The sequence below is a fragment of the Salmo salar genome, chromosome 22 (assembly GCF_965601325.2).
Source record: "Salmo salar chromosome 22, fSalSal1, whole genome shotgun sequence".
Taxonomy (NCBI): Eukaryota; Metazoa; Chordata; class Actinopteri; order Salmoniformes; family Salmonidae; genus Salmo; species Salmo salar.
The window spans coordinates 9,096,261-9,116,910 of record NC_138312.1 but is presented as its reverse complement, the minus strand read 5'-3'; the positions used below and the strand labels follow the sequence as shown (position 1 = coordinate 9,116,910).

The following is a 20,650-nucleotide window of genomic DNA, read 5'->3' as shown; positions in this document are numbered from 1 at the left end:
CCCTGTTCATCACTCTCCTTCTTGGTCAAATAGCCCTTACACAGCCTGGAGGTGTGTTGGGTCATTGTCCTGTTGAAAAACAAACAATAGTCCCAATAAGCGCAAACCAGCATGGCTACCACAGCATTCTGCAGCAATTAAACCATCCCATCTGGTTTGTGCTTAGTGGGACTATCATTTGTTTGAGTAGGTGTGTCCAAACCTTTGACTGGTACTGTATGTATTTTGCGAAATTTGTGTTTTGAGAAGACAACTACATTTTAAAAACACATTTACTCTTTTACAAAAGGCCACAGACTTCTGTGTCTTGTGGACTCTGTTTTGAAAATCGACAACATTGTTCTGAAAAATGCTCGTACACGATTGAGAAAAACTGTAATATCTTATAATCTATTGAAACCTGGGCATCCTGCTTTACTTTTGACATTACTGTTCTTTTACTTTCATTGGAACATATTCTCAAACTTTCCGTCATTGGCTGGTAGGGAAGAATGGGGGAAATTGTTTGAAAGTTGCACACTTACATACATGAAGGGCACATTTTGGCATTTGCTGTATGATTGATGAGAAACTCCATATTGCAAATGTACTAGACGTCCGCGAATGTCTGTAAAATTCGCAGACGGCAGCGGGCCGTGCACCGGGGCCAGATCTTCCGGGAAGTCATCGAACGAATTCTCTCGGACATTCTGTTTCCGTTTTATAAAATGTTCACATTTTGGTCATTTTTCCGCTGTCCCGGTAAATTCCAGCAGATGGCGAATGGAATCTTATTGCAAATGTACAAAACATCACCAATCACGACTTGGCCATTTCTCCTAAACGGAAAAGACTTTGAAGACAAAACTTGGTGAGCATAGGTTTGGCATAATGGGTAGTTAGCCCCGAGTTTAGGCCATTTTTCTGGGTTTAAAGGTCAAAAATGAAAATAGAGTGCTAATTTGACCGCTTCACGTCAAAGTACATGAACCTACGGTGTCAGGAAAAAAAGAACCAGACATTTATCTATTGTAATTTAAAAGACATCGTACAATGTACAATTGGTGATGCTCAAAGAAATGTTTTTTTTTTTTAAGTTACAGATCCAGTTGCGGCATGTTCAGACGAATCCGTTAAGGTGGGTTTCGGAACTCTACGTGATTTCTGTGATTTTCTGAAATAACACTCAATCATTCAACCCTCTGTAAATAAGTCAGTTCTTAACATAAAGACTTAAAACTCAGAACTCTGTAAAAGCCTACCCCAATGAGGATATGTGTTTACTTTAAGCTTCCTGTGCCAACCGGAAGTGCCTTTAATTGGGGTCACAGGGGCTGTTTCGAAGGGTTAAAAAGTCACATCTTTCCAAAACTTCACGTGTGACTAGGTAACCCTCATGAACTGTAAATCAGTAATTTCTCCCATCAGATTTCCATGAAAAGCTCACACACAAACACAGCAAGGACAGAGTGACATAGTGTGGGGCTTACAGACACACAGAGCCTGCAATAGTTACCTTTGTTCAAACTATCAAAGAACCGTCAGACCTAGAGCTCTGAAACTTTAGAAACCTGTTCTAGAGCTCAAGTCGATAGTGCACAGTGAGTTATGTGGCTCTAGAAGGTTCTCAGACCGAGAAACAGCCTCGTACATTTGCAATAACTTCAATTCATTTTGACCATCACGAAAATGATGACATTTAGAAAAGTCCCAGAGTCGCAAGACTAGGCGCATTGAAACCGCCTCGGCCCATAGAGATGGACCCTAACATTTCTGTCCGATAGCTCATTCATGGACCCCGTAGCAACGCCCAGAAAATGTGGATTTTCAGCACCAATTAAGGTCTCTGCTGGGGCTCCAAATGATGACATGGTTCACTGACTTTTGGGTTTGGAAACTGACTTCCTATGATCGTACATGGCAAATGGACATAACATCCTGATTTGGCACTTTCAATACTTTCATATTACATTTAGACATGTCTTATTGCATTTGGCAATGGTTCACTGACTTTTGACTTCGACTTTTGACTTCCTATGAAATCATATTTCAAATGGACAAAACATATGCCTTATGGACAAATATATTTTTTTTGACAAAATATTACAAAATTATGTTCATACAGATCTTATACATGTATAATTGACATTTTTTTTTTAAAATAATTTCAAAAAACAGTCCAGAAAGCACTTTTTTAAGGGGGTGATAAGTTTTTGATTTTTTTTTTCTTCAAATTTTTTGCAATATGAAAATGTACGGTCGAGCGCGCTCGCCATCTATTGGATTTTTGCTGTGTGACACTTGGCATTTGCCATATGGCATTTGCAATATGTTTTGAATGAAACGGCATCCATTTGAGTGATATTGTACATCGTGTATATGTTTCATACGGTGCCAATAAGATCCCATTCATTTTTATCCATTTCAGGGGGTCTTCCCTTACTATTATTAGGGGAGACCGGGGGAAGTTGTAACATATTTAGTCTTCATCTATTATGGACCTGTTTGGGAATTTTTGTACTTGTTTCATTCCGTTGCATCTGTTTAAGAAACATTTTGCAACAGAATCAGCAGAATGAATACACCCCTGATCACACGCGCACACAGTTCACTTTCATTGCAGTCACATAAAGCATCACTTTTCTCGTTGTATAATTCCTTCTTGCATCTACACGCTCTCCTCTCTTCTTCTCCCTTCACTTGTGGACTTCACTACATAACACAACAGCTGTCTGTGACCAAGCGCAAAAACCTCTCCAAGCCAAACCTTCATACCATAACTGCTAACTAGCCTACATCGTTGTTACCATATTAACTTTATAGTCAACATACTAGAACTAACGCATTAGTAAACACACAATCTAATCCATGTGTACAATCATGAAGTACAGTGTACAGCAAGCAGTTTAACAGTTACAATGGTGGTCCCCGGTGGCAATAAATTAATAAAACCGAAAGCTTACCTTGACTTGGAAGAGTTGCGTTGTTGGATAGCCTTAGCCAGCTAGCTAACATAAATAGCATTCCTCTCTGTTTGAGCCAGGTTGAGTAGGCTAAATTAGCTGCATTAGCGAAGTAAGTGAAAGGTAAGCTAAGAAGAAGAAAAATACAATGAAATATCTCTCTTTTTCTGCTGCTTCTCAATTTTTTAAGAAAATAATTTGTTCAAAACTGTTCAACTATTGTCTTCCTCTCTCTTTGAGTCAACTACTCACCACATTTTATGCACTGCAGTGCTAGCTAGCTGTAGCTTATGCTTTCAGTACTAGATTCATTCTCTGATCCTTTGATTGGATGGGCGAAATGTTAGTTCATACTGCAAGAGATCTGATAGGTTGGAACACGTCGTCATATTTACTCTATAAGTCCATGGAAGAAGGTGTGAACCATGAGCCTCCTAGGTTTTGTATTGAAGTCAATGTACCCAGAGGAGGGTGCTGTTGAGGCTACTGTAGAACTTCATTGCGAAACTGTTTTTAATCGGTTATGTAGTATTTAGTATAATTTAATTTTAAAAGGATAACATTTTTTATGTTCATTATTTCAATTTTTATGAAATTCACTGAGTAGGATGGTCCTCCCATTCCTCAGAGGAGCCTCCACCCGTGGCGTGACTACAATAGTCAGAGGGGTTGGCTAAAGCTACAGATCTGGGACCAGATTAGCCTTGCACAAGGGTGACATAAGTGTGCCATCTAAGCTACCTACTTCAGGTAAGCCTAACCTGAATGTTTCCTGAGTTGAGTGCTTCCTTCATCCAATGTGTTTCTCTGTTGCCAGACGCGCTCCCTGCTCGGTGTGTTTGAGGAGGATGCAGCTGCTATATCTAAATACTCCCAGCAGCTCTTCCAGGCCATGCACAGAATCTACGATGCACAGGTGAGCAATGACCTCTGGGATACGCTCATGCCAGTTAGTGTCCAGGCTTTTAAAAACGAGCAAAAAAATGCAAGCATGCACACGCTCATACTCTCACTCGCACACACACACCTTTTCTTTATATTGCTCCTACAGCTAATTAGATGAAACTGACATGACTCTTTTTTTTCAGAATGAGTTGAGTGCTGCCACCCATCTCACCTCCAAACTTCTGAAGGAGTATGAGAAACAGGTAGGCCTATGTTCTCATTGTCAACATGCTGGAATGATGTACAGTTTGTTTGTATTTAATTTTCATGCATCTTCCAAGAAACCCTTACGGTTTGAACATTAGTTGAATGCGCTGACTATGTCCCTCCAGATAAGAGCGTCTGATAAATGACTGAAACGCGAATGTAAAATGGATTAGGGCTGACTGGGCTGTCTTTGCAGCGTTTCCCTCTTTGCTGCGATGACGAGGTCATGAGCTCCACTCTGCAGCAGTTTGCCAAAGTCATAGATGAGGTGAGAACACACACAGCGGGTCCGCTGCTCTGCCCTCATTAACTCCTCCTCCTCGCTGTGGCACGCTGCTGCTCAAATAGGATTACACTGTCTTAACCTTTTTAATCTCTACCTTTCTTAATTACACTACACTATACACACTCTCTCACTTTGCACTTTCACCTCTCCCTACTCTTCTTTCCTCCATTCTCTTCAGCTTAACCTCTTTCTTCTCTCCTTTCCTTTTCTTCCTTCTTTCTTTCTCTCTGTGTCTTAACCTTCATTAATTACACTACACTGTACACACTCACACTATCTTCTCTCTTCCTTTCTCTTTCTTTCATCTATTGCTTCCTCCATTCCGTCCATCTTAACCTCTACATTTCTTCTCTCCTTTCCTTCTCTCTGTCTTAACCTTTTAAGTCCCTCTCCTTAAACTGAGGCTCCCATCATTCACTCCACATAAGCTACTCCCTCACTCTTCACTTCAAGCCATCCCTTTCTTCCTTCTCTCTCTTCATCTCTCTAACCTCCCCCACCTCTCCTCTCCACCTGTCTGATGAGAAACACAAGACAAATTTCCCCGAAGAGATTCAGTAATGTAACTAACCTATCTTCTCTCCCACAGCTGAGTTCCTGTCATGCAGTGCTGTCCACTCAGCTGGCTGATGCCATGATGTTTCCCATCACTCAGTTTAAGGAGAGGGACTTAAAAGGTAATACTCTGAAAGAGTTCCATTCTCATTTTGTATTGTTTATATAGAGATAATGTACATTTATGAGAGATGGAGACAGATTACAGGGATGAGTGGTGAAGAGGTGGGACTGGGGATCGAACCCTGGTCCCCAAGGGCATGTCGTTCGAAGGTGGCTGCGCTTGGTAGTGGCAGAATGTGAGCAGTTTGAAATGGACGTTAACCTTCTCTCTCCCCTACAGAGATCCTGACCCTGAAGGAAGTGTTCCAGATAGCCAGCGATGGTGAGTCAGAACTACAGTGAGGGGGAAAAAGTATTTGATCCCCTGCTGATTTTGTACGTTTGCCCACTGACAAAGAAATTATCAGTCTATAATTTTAATGATAGGTTTATTTGAACAGTGAGAGACAGAATAACAACAAAAAAATCCAGAAAAATGCATGTTAAAAATTTTATAAATTGATTTGCATTTTAATGAGGGCAATAAGTATTTGACCCCCTCTCAATCAGAAAGATTTCTGGCTCCCAGGTGTCTTTTATACAGGTAATGAGCTGAGACTAGGAGCACACTCTTAAAGGGAGTGCTCCTAATCTCAGTTTGTTACCTGGATAAAAGACACCTGTCCACAGAAGCAATCAATCAATCAGATTCCAAACTCTCCACCATGATCAAGACCAAAGAGCTCTCCAAGGATGTCAGGGACAAGATTGTAGACTTACACAAGGCTGGAATGGGCTGGAATCGGCCTGGGGCTCCATGCAAGATCTCACCTCGTGGAGTTGCAATGATCATGAGAACGGTGAGGAATCAGCCCAGAAATACACGGGAGGATCTTGTCAATGATCTCAAGGCAGCTGGGACCATTGTCACCAAGAAAACAATTGGTAACACACTATGCCGTGAAGGACTAAAATCCTGCAGCGCCTGCTCAAGAAAGCACATATACATGCCCTCTGAAGTTTGCCAATGAACATCTGAATGACTCAGAGGACAACTGGTGAAAGTGTTGTGGTCAGATGAGACCAAAATGGAGCTCTTTGGCATCAACTCGCCGTGTTTGGAGGAGGAGGAATGCTGCCTATGACCCCAAGCACACCATCCCCACCGTCAAACATGGAGGTGAAAACATTATGCTTTGAGGGTGTTTTTCTGCTAAGGGGACAGGACAACTTCACCGCATCAAAGGGACGATGGACGGGGCCATGTACCGTCAAATCTTGGGTGAAAACCTCCTTCCCTCAGCCAGGGCATTGAAAATGGGTCGTGGATGGGTATTCCAGCATGACAATGACCCAAAACACACAGCCAAGGCAACAAAGGAGTGGCTCAAGAAGCACATTAAGGTCCTGGAGTGGCCTAACCAGTCCCCAGACCTTAATCCCATAGAAAATCTGTGGAGGGAGCTGAAGTTTTGAGTTGCCAAACATCAGCCTCGAAACCTTAATGACTTGGAGAAGATCTGCAAAGAGGAGCGGGACAAAATCCCTCCTGAGATGTGTGCAAACCTGGTGGCCAACTACAAGAAACGTCTGACCTCTGTGATTGCCAACAAGGGTTTTGCCACCAAGTACTAAGTCATATTTTGCAGAGGGGTCAAATACTTATTTCCCTCATTAAAATGCAAATCAATTTCAAAAATCTTTGACATGCGTTTTTCAGGATTCTTTTGTTGTTATTCTGTCTCTCACTGTTCAAATAAACCTACCATTAAAATTATAGACTGATCATTTCAGTGGGCAAACGTACAAAATCAGCAGGGGATCAAATACTTTTTTCCCTCACTGTATTCAGTAAAACATGAAAACAAATGTTGTGATGTTGGCATGATGTCTTGTTACAAGCCCATGTTGTAAATGTAATAACCACTCTTCACATTTTCTGTCTACAGATCACGACATGGCCGTCAACAGATACAGCCGTCTCTCTAAAAGGAGGGACAATGAGAAGGTAAGGTTTCTTAATATAACATCACATTGTTGTAACAATAACTTCCTCACCAAATAAAACCTGACATTTGTGTGTGCGCATCCGTGTGTATGTCTGTGTACGTGTGTGTGTGTGTGTGTGTGTGTGTGTGTGTGTGTGTGTGTGTGTGTGTGTGTGTGTGTGTGTGTGTGTGTGTGTGTGTGTGTGTGTGTGTGTGTGTGTGTGTGTGTGTGTGTGTGTGTGTGTGTGTGTGTGCTTCTCTCCAGGTGAAGGGCGAGGTGATGGAGGATGTGTACACCTCCAGGAAGAAGCAGCACCAGACCATGATGCACTACTTCACAGCCCTCAACACGCTGCAGTACAAGAAGAAGATGTCCCTGCTGGAGCCACTGCTGGGATACATGCAAGCGCAGGTACATCAGCCTTACTTTCTCTCTCTCTCTCTCTCTCTCTCTCTCTCGCTCACTCTATGTCTTTATCTCGCTCGCTCGCTCTCTGTATTTCTTTCTCTCTCTCTCTCTGTTCGAGCATATATTCTGATCAGCATGTCTGTCTCTCTGTATATCCCAGATCAGCTTCTTCAAGCTGGGATCAGAGAACCTCACCCAGCAGTGGGAAGACTTCCTCATCGACATAGGAACCAGTGTTCAGAAGTAAGCTTCATCTCCTAGCCCCCAGCCCCTTGGGAAATGTAGAGATCTGAAAAGATTGGATAGCCTTCAGCAATGGTGGTAGCTCCATCTTGCCCTCTATTAGGCCAAGTGGAATTGTCATATTGCTTACAATGTTTGTAAGGCCGGGCGTGTAATGTGTGTGGTTGTGTCCAGTGTCCGCAGGGAGATGGCCGGGGAGGTGGATGTGATGCAAAAGACCATCCAGGATATGGAGCAGGCCAATGACCTCCTCTACATGCCCGACCCTGACCCCAGCCTGGTTCCTGTCAACCGCAACCTCACACGCAAGGCCGGCTACCTCAACACTCGCAAGTAAGAAATGACTGCCTAGCCAAACAAACTGACCTTCCTCAGTCCTGCAACACTGTAGACAAATAAATATTTTAAATAAACACCTGCCTTAGTAAATCAAATATAAAGTCTGTTTTTAAACTGATGGTTTTATTCATTTCTAGTGAAAGTGAATACGGTCTAAAATGCCTTAATCAGAACGACAATATGTTTCTACCATGTTTTTACTCCTAAATGTGTTTCCTAAGTAAAACGGGCTTAGTGTCTTCATCCTGGGAGCGGCAGTACTTCTTCACCCAGGGAGGGAACCTGATGAGCCAGGCGCGGGCGGACGTGGCGGGGGGTCTTGTCATGGATATAGACAACTGCTCCGTCATGGCCGTGGACTGTGAGGACCGACGCTTCTGCTTCCAGATCACATCCTTCGACGGCAAGAAGTAATTGACTGCATATTAAAGCTTTTTTTAAACTAGTGATAACCGCTTTATGAAGTTTTGTTGTTACCTGAGGCTTTCTAACTTAGTCACACAAAAAAAAATTGGATTTCCACAGAAGTTACTGATGCGCTCGGTCTTTGTTTCAGAGTGGCCATCTTGCAGGCAGAGAGCAGGAAGGATTGTGAAGAGGTGAGACAGTAGTTTTAATGAAATGTATTGTGGCTGTGTTTATGTATTGTATGAATGTATAATGTAGCTGTGGTATCTCCTAATAACACTATCCTGTGCTCCTCTTTCCTCCCTCAGTGGATTGCAACGATTAACAACATCTCAAAGAGGATATATCTCAGTGAGAACCCAGAGGTGAGTATCTTGCTATGCTCTGGAAAAGCCTGTGCTTGCATCATCTTTATATTTAGTTCATATTATCATAGATGGAGCAATGCTCCAACACCCCTGTGTGTGTCTATAGTGTGACATTCACCTAGCCAGTGCTGGATGTCTGGGATGGGATGTGGTTAGTGTGAATCTCATCTCCCTTCTTTCTCTCTGTTGCCGAGCTGTTGTCAAGCGCATTTCCTCTTTGCTGAAATGCCCTCTTTCTATTGGCAGGAAATCGCAGCCAGAGTGAACCAATCAGCTCTTGAGGCTGTGACACCGTCTCCCTCATTCCAGCAGAGGCATGAGAGTATGCGGCCGAGCACGTGGGTTTCTGAACTGTCTCTCCTCACACAATCATACACTTCATTATTTGGGCCTGGAGTTTTTCCTGATCTGACTACGAAAATCTCTAGGCTTGGTTATTCACAGTACAGCCTATAACTAGCCTAGGCTAGCTCACCCTGTAACTTGGAGACAAGTGTTTTTCCTGGTTGAGTCACATGGTCTGGAAAAACTCCTGACCCTACTGTAGTGAAAGGTTTCTTGATTTCTTTTCTTATGTTCAATGCAGCTAGCATCCCTCTTTTCCATCTCTGTAACCTCCATCTCTTTTCTGTTCCCTGGGACTCGTCCATCCGTCTCTACATCTATCCGTCCCGTGTAGACAAGGGCGGCCACCGGCAGCGCGGGCCAGCAGTGTGAGCTCGGCAGGCTCTGAGACGGCCTCCCCGGCCCCTTCCGTCCTCTACTTGGACGCACTGGTGGCTCCAAACACGCCCATCCAGTTTGACATCATCTCTCCAGTCAGCGAGGAGGACGCAGGACAGGCCAAGGCTGCCGGACTGGGAAGGTCGGTACTTACCAGGGTTTCCTTAACGTTGTATATGTGCAGCCCATGGTGTGTGTTGAATGGAAAATAGTTCTGAGTCTGCTACACTGTGCCAGTCATGTTCTTAAGATGTGGGTGTGTTTCTTTGCTCCCCATTTTTGAAAGAAGGACCAATCCTTTTGGTGAATCAGGAGGCAAACTAGCTGAGGAGAGTGAAGGTAGGTGTCCTGTGTGTGTGTGTGTGTGTGTGTGTGTGTGTGTGTGTGTGTGTGTGTGTGTGTGTGTGTGTGTGTGTGTGTGTGTGTGTGTGTGTGTGTGTGTGTGTGTGTGTGTGTGTGTGTGTGTGTGAAATGTATGCATTCACTACTGTAAGTCGCTCTGGATAAGAGCGTCTGCTAAATGACTAAAATGTAAAAAAAAATGTAAAATGCGTATGTGTGTTTCTCAGGTGGTCAGGTTAAAAGCTAAAGAAGAATTTCCGTGAAAAAGAAAATTGACAATATGTGTCTATCCAGGCTCTATCCTGCACCAGCTGTTCATTGCACGTTTCCTGGGCTGTATGGAGGTGAAGAATGCGGACAGCTCTGACGTCATCTATGAGACCATGAGACAGATCCTAGCAGCCAGAGCCATACACAACATCTTCAGGATGACGGAGTCTCACCTGCTGGTCACCTGCGAATGCCTCAAGTGAGACACAAGCTCTTTGCCCTTATTATACAGGCATGGAAATTCATTCAATTCATAGACTTATCCTGTGTGTTTTGTTTTCAGGCTAATCGATCCTCAGACACAAGTCACACGGCTGAGGGTAGGCATGTGACTGATTGATTGTACAACTGAAGTTCGGAAGTTTACATACACTTAGGTTGGAGTCATTAAAACTAGTTTTTCGACCACTCCACAAATTTCTTGTTAACAAACTATAGTTTTGGCAAGTCGGTTAGGACATCTACTGTGTGCATGACAAAAGTCATTTTTCCAACAATTGTTTACAGACCGATTATTTCACTTATAATTCACTGTATCACAATTCCTATGGGTCAGAAGTTTACATACACAAAGTGGACTGTGCCTTTAAACAGCTTGGAAAATTCAAGGAAATTATGTCATGGCTTTAGAAGCTTCTGATAGGCTAATTGACATAATTTGAGTCAATTGGAGGTGTATCTGGGGATGTATTTCAAGGCCTACCTTCAAACTCAGTGCCTCTTTGCTTGACACCATGGGAAAATCAAAAGAAATCAGCCGAGTCCTCAGAAATAAAATTGTAGACCTCCACAAGTCTAGTTCATCCTTGGGAGCAATTTCCAAATGCCTGAAGGTACCACATTCATCTGTACAAACAATAGTACGCAAGTATAAACACCATGGGACCACGCAGGCCTCATACCGCTCAGGAAGGAGACTGTCTCTTAGAGATTAACGTACTTTAGCGAAAAGTGCAAATCAATCCCAGAACAGCAGCAAAGGACCTTGTGAAGATGATGGAGGAAACAGGCACAAAAGTATCTATATCTACAGTAAAATGAGTCCTATATCGACATAACCTGAAAGGCCGCTCAGCAAGGAAGAAACCACTGCTCAGAAACTGCCATAAAAAGCCAGACTACGGTTTGCAACTGCACATGGGGACAAAGATCGTACTTTTTGGAGAAATGTGCTCTGGTCTGATGAAACAAAAATAGAACAGTTTGGCTATAATGTCCATCGTTATGTTTGGAGGAAAAGGGGGGAGGCTTGCAAGCTGAAGAGCACATCCCAACCGTGAAGCACGGGGTTGGCAGCATCATGTTGTGGGGGTGCTTTGCTGCAGGAGGGACCGGTGCACTTCACAAAATAGATGGCATCATGAGGAAAGAAAATGATGTGGATATATTGAAGCAACATCTCAAGACATCAGTCAGGAAGTTGAAGCTTGGTCGCAAATGGCTCTTCCAAATGGACAATGACCCCAAGCATACTTCCAAAGTTGTGGCAAAATGGCTTAAGGACAACAAAGTTAAGGTATTGGAGTGGCCATCACAAAGCCCTGACCTCAATCCTATAGAAAATTTGTGGGCAGAACTGATAAAGCGTGTGCGAGCAGTTACACCAGCTCTGTCAGGAGGAATGGGCCAAAATTCATCCAACTTATTGTGGGAAGCTTGTGGAAGGCTAGCTGAAACGTTTGACCCAAGTTGAACAATTTAAAGGCAATGCTACCAAATACTAATTGAGTGTATGTAAACTTCTGACCCACTGGGAATGTGATGAAAGAAATAAATGCTGAAATAAATCATTCTCTCTACTATTATTCTGACCTAAGACAGGGAATTTTTACTAGGATTAAATGTCAGGAATTGTGAAAAACTGAGTTTAAATGTATTTGGCTAAGGTGTATGTAAACCTCTAACTTCAACTGAATGTAGTATCATTGTCAAGATACATGAGATTGTCTAGACCTGACGTGACTTCCTGATTTCCTTCTCTCTCTGCCCCTCTCCCTGCTGCCCTCCCCCTTCACCCACCCTCCCCCAGTTCCCTCTCTCCAGCATGGTGTTATGTGCTGCCCACCAGGAGAACAAGCGTCTGTTTGGATTTGTTCTGCAGACAGCAGAAGGCAGGGTGGACGGACGACCGATCATTGTCTGCTACATCTTTGAGTCCAACAATGACGGGGAAAAGGTACATTCTGCTCTGCTGTGTAGCCTTTCTTATTCCATGATATGTAGGTAGAGCCAGTAGTTTAAGGCGGTAACTAGGGCATAGTTACACCACATTTTCCTGGTAAACCACACATGCAAATGTATTTTTATGGTCAGGAACAAGTCCTGGCTAGGAATAAGCATATTGTGTCTGTGTAGTAATGGCACTATCAGTTAAAACAGCTTATACGTTCCATGTGGAGACAAAATGAAGACATTTGCGTGTGTGTGTACTGTTACCCGTGGTCATTTCTCGTTATCTCTGAGTGTATGTTGTTGTGTTCTCCTTTCAGATCTGTGACAGTGTGGGGCTGGCCAAACAGATAGCTTTCCATTCAGAGATGGTAAGAAATGTGAGAACTAGAGCTCTCTGTTCTAGTGGAATTCATTTGTTAAGATGAACCTTCGTTGCTCATGTGGGACCTTTACTGTTTTCATTTGTTTTGCTGATTCAGGATCGCAAAGCCACGGAGAAGAAGAAGGAGCAGGACAAGGCCAAGGAGAAACAGCAGGAGGAGCTGAGTAAACAGAAACAGATAGAAAAGGTGTCCCAGGAAATCTATCAAAATCACAATGTAGTATCCTATTCTCGTTGACTTATAAATCAACGCCTATCTTGACCAGTTTCTTGTCTGTAATCATAACTGTATTACATTCGGTATTCAATGATGTTACAGAAAACTGAATGATTTGATTGATTAATCAATGAATTTTAATGAACCCACAGGACCTAGAGGAACAGAGCCGTTTGATTGCCGCCTTCAGTCGCCCCACCCCCCTTGCCACTGGCACTGATGGACAGTCCCTGGTGCTGAGCAACAGCCAGTCAGAGGACAGCGATGCAGGAGTGGAGGGGCGGGAGAAGGGTGAGTCAGAGGCCTAACAGAATGGAACCGAGAGATGTTACTGTTGGCTTTCACTGAATACTACTTTGGATGACCAAACCACTGGAAGTCAGTCATTTTCAATGGAGGGAGGCAGCTTGAAGAGGTGACTTGAGGAGACCTTGAGAGATGCAACTGTTGAGGACAATTTCACCAAGTTGAGCCAAAGTTCAACCTTTACGCAAATCATCAGCGATGCAACTGCTGGCTTTGATCCTCTGCTGGATAGGCTACCCCCCCCCCCCCCCCCCATGTGCTGTTCAGAAGAAACACCCACGAGAGACATAGCCTTGTCCCAGATCTGTTTGTGCTTTTGCCTACTCCATTGTCATTGTCGAACCAAACAATTGCATGACAATTCCATAAGGAGTTGGAAGAGAGCAGAAACAGACTCGCACCGAGGCTACAAGGGACAGGTTTGACTATGTGTTACCACAAAGTAGTATCCCATGAAAACAGACAGTTAGAGGTGGACTTGGTTCCTCTCCAGACCCCCACCTTGGCTCCTCAACCCTGGGCCTGCACAGATACAGCGTCTCTCTGGGTTCACCTCTGTCTCCTACTGTTGGTCAATAAAGGACCAGGATTCAGAGTACAGATAGACTTGATCAATAAAGGGCAAAAAAATACTTCATAACATAAAAAAACGAGAGAAAAAAGACCCCACTAGCTAAGAAAAGAAGAGTAGAAAAAGAACCGTGTGACTGAACAATCAAAAGAATCCTTCCGGATTATTCTCCACCTTGTGTAAATGATAATGTATTTTATACTCACAATTATATAGAAGTATACTGGCAGAAAATATGTAAGAAGAAAAATAATGCTTTTCTGGTTTTGTTTATTTGGAAAGTCAGGTGCAGTTCTGACTGAATACTATGGCTTTCTAAAAATGAGAGATTATAGAGTGTATTAATATGGTTGGAAGACATTGCACATGTTAAAACTGTAATAATAGATTTCTGTATTGTTTATGTAAACAGTATACATATTGTCTAATTTAAGCAATAAGGTCTGAAGGGGTGTGGTATATGGCCAATATACCATAGCTAAGGGCTGTTGTTATGCACGAAGCAACACCAAGTGCCTGGTGTATTGGCCGTATACCACAACCCCCCCCCCCCCCCCCCCCAAGGTGCCTTATTTCTATTATAAACTATTTACCGACATAATTATAGCAGTAAAACGTGTTTGTCAAACTCGTGGTATGCGGTCTGATATACCATGGCTGTCAGCCAATCAGAATTCAGAGCTCGAAGCACCCAGTTTATAATCTACAGTGCTGTGAAAAAGTACTTGCCCCTTTATGATTTTTTTCTGTTTTTGCATATTTTTGATACTAAATGTTATCAGATCTTCAAACAAAACCTACTATTATATAAAGGGAACCTGAGTTTACAAATACCAAAAAAAGTAATACTTATTTTATTTATTTAATTAACAAAGTTATGCAATACCCAATTCCCCGGTGTGAAAAAGTAATTGTCCCCTTACACTCAATAACTGGTTGTGCCACCTTTACCTGCAATGACTGCAACCAAATGCTTCCTGTAGTTGTTGATCAGTCTCTCACATCACTGTGGAGGAATGTTGGCCCACTCTTGCCTGCAGAACTGCTTTAACTCCGCAACATTTGTGGGTTTTCATGCATGAACTGCTCGTTTCAAGTCCTGCCACAACATCTCAATTAGGATTAGGTCTGGACTTTGACTAGGCCTTTCCAAAACTTCAAATGTATTGCTTTTTAGCCATGTTCATGTAGACTTGTTTTGGATCATTGTCTTGCTGAATGACACAGCTTCAACTCACAGACGGATGGCCTGACATTCTCCTGTAGAATCATGGTTCCTTCTATTAAGGCAAGTCGTCCAGGTCCTGAGGCAGTAAAGCATTCCCAAACCATCACACTACCACCACCATGCTTGACCGTTGGTATGAGGTTCTTACTGTGGAATGCAGTGTTTGGTTTTCGCCAGACATAAAAGGACCCATCTCTTCCAAAAGGTTGACTCAAGTTTGCCAAAAAGCACCTGGATGATCATCAAGACTCTTTGAAGAATGATTTATGGACAGATGAGTCAAAAGTATGACTTTTTGGATGGCACTGGACCCATTATGCCTGGCGAAAACCTAACACTGCATTCCGCAGTAAGAACCTTGGTTCTTGGTGGAGGTATGATGGTTTGGGGATGCTTTGCTGCCTCAGGACCTTGTCTACACTCAGCCTCTCGTCGTTAGCTAACAGGTTTGCATGTGCTTTGGATCCTATCATGAAGATAAATAATTGTCACATACATCCTTGTCAGTTCTTTTTTTCATAACATTATTACTACCATTTCAATGAACCATGTTTTGTTTCAAGATGATGATGTTGATCTTGTACCCCTAACACCAATAGTGGTATGCTCATAAATTAATCAATGTATTGCTATACCTTCTTCCTGAGGTGTCAATGTATTCATCTACTAGGTTGAAGCAAGAACAATACTGTATTACAAAGTGCTAAATTAGGGCGGTGGCTATACGTTTTTTTTTTTTTTTACCCGTTATGTACATTAATCTGTAATGTATTGGAATGGTTTGTATGCTTCCCAGATCATTTCTGTATAAAGAAGTGCACTACATATGTATGCTATGTATGGGACATTTTTCCAGAGGTGTTCGTCAACCTTTACCCATTGCTCAGATGTAAATTTGTTCTGAGCTGTGACCACAAATTGTATCAGCTCATAGAGAAATGTATCAACTCATAGAGAATACAACTGTCATATCAACAAAGTGAAATTGATTCGGTTTATATAAATAGAACTGATATCCCAGAAGGGTTGAGAATATGTATTATTTCGATTTTGGGGAAAGGTTTTGGGAGTGGTAAACTGGGTTACCTAGACGTTAATATGGGGGACTGCACTTTAGTACTTTATGCAGTGGGGGATATGAACGTATTTAATGTATATACTTCAGTGATTACTGTTTCGGTGTCCTAAAATAGCTTTCCAACAATAAATATACACTAATTCATGGGTTAGGGTTGTGTTTTATCGCTCCTGGTTCAAAGTGTGCGTGCGTGTGTGTGTGTGTGCGCGCGCGCGCCTATAGACTGCAAATAAGCCCTATTCTTTCTTAGAGTAGCCTATTAAGTATTGCTCTTCTTTCAAAACAAAAAGACTGGGCGCGCCCGTGCACATTGACGTCCCTTGTGTCCAAATCCTCTCCGTTCCATTCAGAGCGAAAAGTAAACAAGTGAGCTATTTGTTTAAAGCTCCCGTTGTTCTGTTCGTTAAGGCGAGCGAGCACTAATCTGCTGTTGAATAGGTCGATTCGAGGAGGAACAAATGTTACACACGGTTTTCCAGCAACACGCCAACCTGCCGCTTTGACGGCTTTTGTTTGTCCCCAACATAATTCACCGTCCTATATGCATCACAACGGCAGGATGAGAGAATATTCATCAGGATTAAACCTAATAGTATTAGAGGATTATTATTAGGATTGGAATTATGTGATACTTGACTGGTCCCGCATAATGATGCCTGCAGACAGTAGGCCTATGTAAAATAGTTGAAAAGGTGCCCAGGTTTGGCGACATGTGGGAATGGGTTTGATTTTCTACCTTGGTAGTTTTGAAGAAAAGGATGGCATAGCTTTTTTGTTTCAGTTATAAAATTAAGTTTGACGAATCCACTGTCCTTAAGAGATAACACCTTTATGCCTAGGCCTATTTACCCCCCCCCCCCCCCCCCTAATCTGAATGCCTGCGACTCATCGCGCCCAGTGGTGGGGGGTATTCGATTCACATGCTAAACTTTTTAGAACCTCTGATTTTAATTAGTGACGTATAAAAATCCCCGATTCGTTAAAGTCGTCACCTGAGCAGCCAGCATTCAGAGGCCAGTAACTTTTCAGAAGAGAGTTGGTTGACAGTATGGCTGCGTCTACCGTTAGTTGCCAGATCAGGCTGGTTGACGCAAAGCCAGTTTTCACCATAGACAGCATCCTTGGGTTGAATTTGGACAGGCCAGGACTACAAAATGTGTCTGTGAAGCTGTATCGACCTTGGACAGGTAAAATACTATTTAATTCTCTCAAGTAAATTCTGACAATGTATGTCATTGTCTGTGGAGTTCGAGGTTTTGTCTGGTGTTTTTCAGAATTGGAACCAACGCAACAGAGAAGTCACACCATAGTCAATAGACCGTCGGAGCCTTCCTCAGAGATAAAGGGGACAGAAGATGAACAGAAGCTCAACTGTAAACAACACTTTACGGAGTCCTACAGGAGAACATTAAACTGGTACATTGGGCGCAGGCCGCGGACGGCTTTCAGTAGCACACAGGTAAAAAAAAAAAAAAAATGTTTCATGCGCAGTGTTCACCTCCATCGTGGTGCATCAGTAACAACATTTTAATAACATATTTATTGTCGATATTAGCCTATATATCGGCTGAAGTGTAGTTGGTGTTTTATTTTACCAACATTTTTTTGTTTGTATGATGTCATAACTGTGGGATTTTGTTGCAGGGTTACAGTTATCAGTATTTATATGTATTAGTATATACATTTCTGATAAATGTGTATCAATTTGTGACAAATGTTTTCATGGAAATACAATTTGATTGATATGATTTATTGATATGATTTCTTCTTGGGGGACAGATTGAAGTCTTGGAGAGTGTGTTTCTCATCAACTCATATCCGGGTATTGACATCAGAGAAGAGCTGGCTCAAAGGTTACATCTGGATGAGGATAGAATACAGGTAGGCCTAAAATCAACTTTTTTCGAAATTACATTTAAAATGGGGATGTTTTTAACCTAAGGCCTAACAGAGTTAATTTACTGTTCAACAGATGCCCCACATCACATAAAAAATAAAATGCACGTTTTTTAACCATTCATTTTATTCATGTTAATTTATATACAGTTGAAGTCAGAAGTTTACATACACTTAGGTTGGTGTCATTAAAACTCGTTTTTCAACCACTCCACAAATTTCTTGTTAACAAACTATAGTTTTGGCAAGTCGGTTAGGACATCTACTTTGTGCATGACACAAGTCATTTTTCCAACAATTGTTTACAGACAGACTATTTCACTTATAATTCACTGTATCACAATTCCAATGGGTCAGAAGTTTACATACAGTAAGTTGACTGTGCCTTTAAACAGCTTGGAAAATTCCACAAAGTGTTGTCATGGCTTTAGAATCTTCTGATAGGCTAATTGACATCATTTGAGTCAAATGGAGGTGTAACTGTGGATGTATTTCAAGGCCTACCTTCAACCTCAGTGCCTCTTTGCTTGACATCATGGGAAAATCAAAAGAAATCAGCCAAGACCTCAGAAAAAACTGTAGACCTCCACAAGTCTGGTTCATTCTTGGGAGCAATTTCCAAATGCCTGAAGGTACCACGTTCACCTGTACAAACAATAGTACGCAAGTAAAAACACCATGGGACCACGCAGGCCTCATACCGCTCAGGAAGGAGATGCATTCTGTCTCCTAGAGATGAATGTACTTTGGTGCGAAAAGTGCAATCCCAGAACAACAGCAAACAGCACCCCTGAACAAGGCAGTTAACCCACTGTTCCACGGTAGGCCATCATTGTAAATAAGAATTTGTTCTTAACTGACTTGCCTAGTTAAATAAAGGTTAAATATTATTATTATATATATTTTTTAACTGGACAGAGGAACTTTGCCTAGAAGGCCAGCATCCCGGAGTTGCCTCTTCACTGTTGACGTTGAGACTGGTGTTTTGAGGGTACTATTTAAAGAAGCAGCCAGTTGAGGACTTGTGAGGCATCAGTTTCTCAAACTAGACCCTCTAATGTACTTGTCCTCTTGCTCAGTTGGGCCTCCAACTCATCTTTCTATTCTGGTTAGGGCCAGTTTGCGCTGTTCTGTGACGGGAGTAGTACACGGCGTTGTACGAGATCTTCAGTTTCTTGGCAATCTCTTGCATGGAATAGCATTGATTTCTCAGAACAAGAATAGACTGACGAGTTTCAGAAGAAAGTTCTTTGTTTCTGGCCATTTTGAGCCTGTAATCAAACCCACAAATGCTGATGCTCCAGATACTCAACTAGTCTAAAGAAGGCCAGTTTTATTGCTTCTTTAATCAGCTTTCAGCTGTGCTAACATAATTGCAAAAGGGTTTTCTAATGATCAGTTAGCCTTTTAAAATGATAAACTTGGATTAGCTAACACAACATGCCATTGGAACACAGGAGTGATGGTTGCTGATAATGGGCCTCTGTACGCCTATGTAGACATTCCATAAGAGAACAGCCGTTTCCAGATACAATAGTCATTTACAACATTAACAATGTCTACACTGTATTTCTGATCAATTTGATGTTATTTTAATGGACAAAAAGTTAGCTTTTCTTTCAAAAACAAGGACATTTCTAAGTGACCCCAAATTGTTGAACGGTAGTGTGTATATGCAATTATATATATTTTAAAAAGTATTCGCTCGATCGCCTCACTTTACAAAATATTAATTTATATAAATTTGTTAAACAGTAAATCAACTTTGCAAGGCCTAACTTAATTGTTTTGGGATTCTACTTTTGATTATTGCATTACAATTGCATTGTAACAGCTTTCAGCAGTTCTTGTTATTACACAGAATGGGGACTCTTTCTACTTGTAACAAACATGAAAGAAAAAATCTGTTAATTACAATGTAACATGTAAAAAAAATTAACTGCCTGAGTAATTACAGCAATAGCCTACTAGACAGGCATCTTCATGCTCTAAAACTAAAGCTCATTTTTTGTTGATAAAATCCACATGATTTACACCATAAAGACTGTTCTTAAAAGCTCTGTTGACACTGTTCCGTTCTCCACAGATCTGGTTTCAGAACCGCAGGGCCAAGCTGAAACGTTCTCACAGAGAGTCACAGTTCCTCATGGTGAAAAAAGCCTTCGCAGATCTCAAGGACAAAGAAGAGGAATAGTCCTGATGATAAACACAGACCTTATAGGGGCCTTAATTACCTTAATTAAGGACTGCTCGCTCTCTCTCTCTCTCCCTCTATATATATATATATATATTTAATATATTCTGATGTAAATGTACAGCGTTTCCCAAACTCGGTCCACAAGGTGTGCACGTTTTGCTTTTTGCCTTAGCGCTCCTAACACTACACAGCTGCTTCAAATAATCCAAGCTTGATGATGAGTTGATTATATGAATCAGCTGTGTAGTGCTAGGGCAAAAAGTCAACAAAACGTGCACCGAGTTTGGGAAACCCTGTTCTAGGGTATGTTCATTTTTATAAACAGATAAGACCATTGTCAAATACATTTGTGGGTACGGCGTTTATTGAGCTATATTGGCAAACATGTTTATTTTCTCCAACAATAGAATACATTTCTGAAAGTTTAGATTATTCAATTATTTAGTTTGCAAGCAGCTGCAGGTTGTGGGTGTTTCCAGAACATCCAGAGATAAGCTCTCCTTATTGTTCGAGAAACACCCCGGTAGGAACCAATT

The 20,650-nt window shown here is 41.9% G+C and overlaps 2 protein-coding genes across 4 annotated transcripts in view; both read left to right on the top strand.

The window, feature by feature from the left end:
- Window positions 1–16,165, top strand: part of LOC106582698 (DCC-interacting protein 13-alpha) — a 31,046-nt gene extending 14,881 nt beyond the window's left edge. For 2 of the 3 annotated variants that reach the window (XM_014166016.3, XM_014166013.3), the window contains exons 2-22: window positions 3,760–3,858; window positions 4,031–4,090; window positions 4,291–4,362; window positions 4,970–5,057; window positions 5,279–5,320; window positions 6,927–6,985; window positions 7,231–7,377; window positions 7,535–7,617; window positions 7,792–7,950; window positions 8,178–8,366; window positions 8,513–8,555; window positions 8,673–8,729; window positions 8,979–9,070; window positions 9,412–9,597; window positions 9,742–9,794; window positions 10,092–10,266; window positions 10,351–10,387; window positions 12,097–12,243; window positions 12,557–12,607; window positions 12,719–12,808; window positions 12,991–16,165. In XM_014166016.3, the coding sequence (XP_014021491.3) occupies window positions 3,835–3,858; window positions 4,031–4,090; window positions 4,291–4,362; window positions 4,970–5,057; window positions 5,279–5,320; window positions 6,927–6,985; window positions 7,231–7,377; window positions 7,535–7,617; window positions 7,792–7,950; window positions 8,178–8,366; window positions 8,513–8,555; window positions 8,673–8,729; window positions 8,979–9,070; window positions 9,412–9,597; window positions 9,742–9,794; window positions 10,092–10,266; window positions 10,351–10,387; window positions 12,097–12,243; window positions 12,557–12,607; window positions 12,719–12,808; window positions 12,991–13,146 (2,010 nt within the window). In that variant the 5' untranslated portion in view covers window positions 3,760–3,834 and the 3' untranslated portion in view covers window positions 13,147–16,165. The remainder of the gene's footprint in view (window positions 1–3,759; window positions 3,859–4,030; window positions 4,091–4,290; window positions 4,363–4,969; window positions 5,058–5,278; window positions 5,321–6,926; window positions 6,986–7,230; window positions 7,378–7,534; window positions 7,618–7,791; window positions 7,951–8,177; window positions 8,367–8,512; window positions 8,556–8,672; window positions 8,730–8,978; window positions 9,071–9,411; window positions 9,598–9,741; window positions 9,795–10,091; window positions 10,267–10,350; window positions 10,388–12,096; window positions 12,244–12,556; window positions 12,608–12,718; window positions 12,809–12,990) is intronic. The other variant, XM_014166014.3, reaches the window with a different exon arrangement.
- A 132-nt stretch (window positions 16,166–16,297) lies between these two features.
- On the top strand, window positions 16,298–20,460 carry hesx1 (HESX homeobox 1). The gene is made up of 4 exons (XM_014165842.3): window positions 16,298–17,208; window positions 17,296–17,480; window positions 17,801–17,902; window positions 20,004–20,460. Exons 1-4 carry the CDS (start codon window positions 17,070–17,072, stop codon window positions 20,109–20,111), a joined length of 534 nt encoding a protein of 177 aa, XP_014021317.1. The 5' UTR covers window positions 16,298–17,069; the 3' UTR covers window positions 20,112–20,460.
- The last annotated feature ends 190 nt before the right edge of the window (window positions 20,461–20,650 follow it).

Coding starts and splice junctions, on each gene's coding strand:
- hesx1 (XM_014165842.3), top strand. CDS start 17,070: ATGGCTGCGTCTACCGTTAGTTGCCAGATCAGGCTGGTTGACGCAAAG. Junction 17,481..17,800: donor CGGCTTTCAGTAGCACACAG/GTAAAAAAAAAA, acceptor CTTGGGGGACAG/ATTGAAGTCTTGGAGAGTGT. Junction 17,903..20,003: donor TGGATGAGGATAGAATACAG/GTAGGCCTAAAA, acceptor CGTTCTCCACAG/ATCTGGTTTCAGAACCGCAG.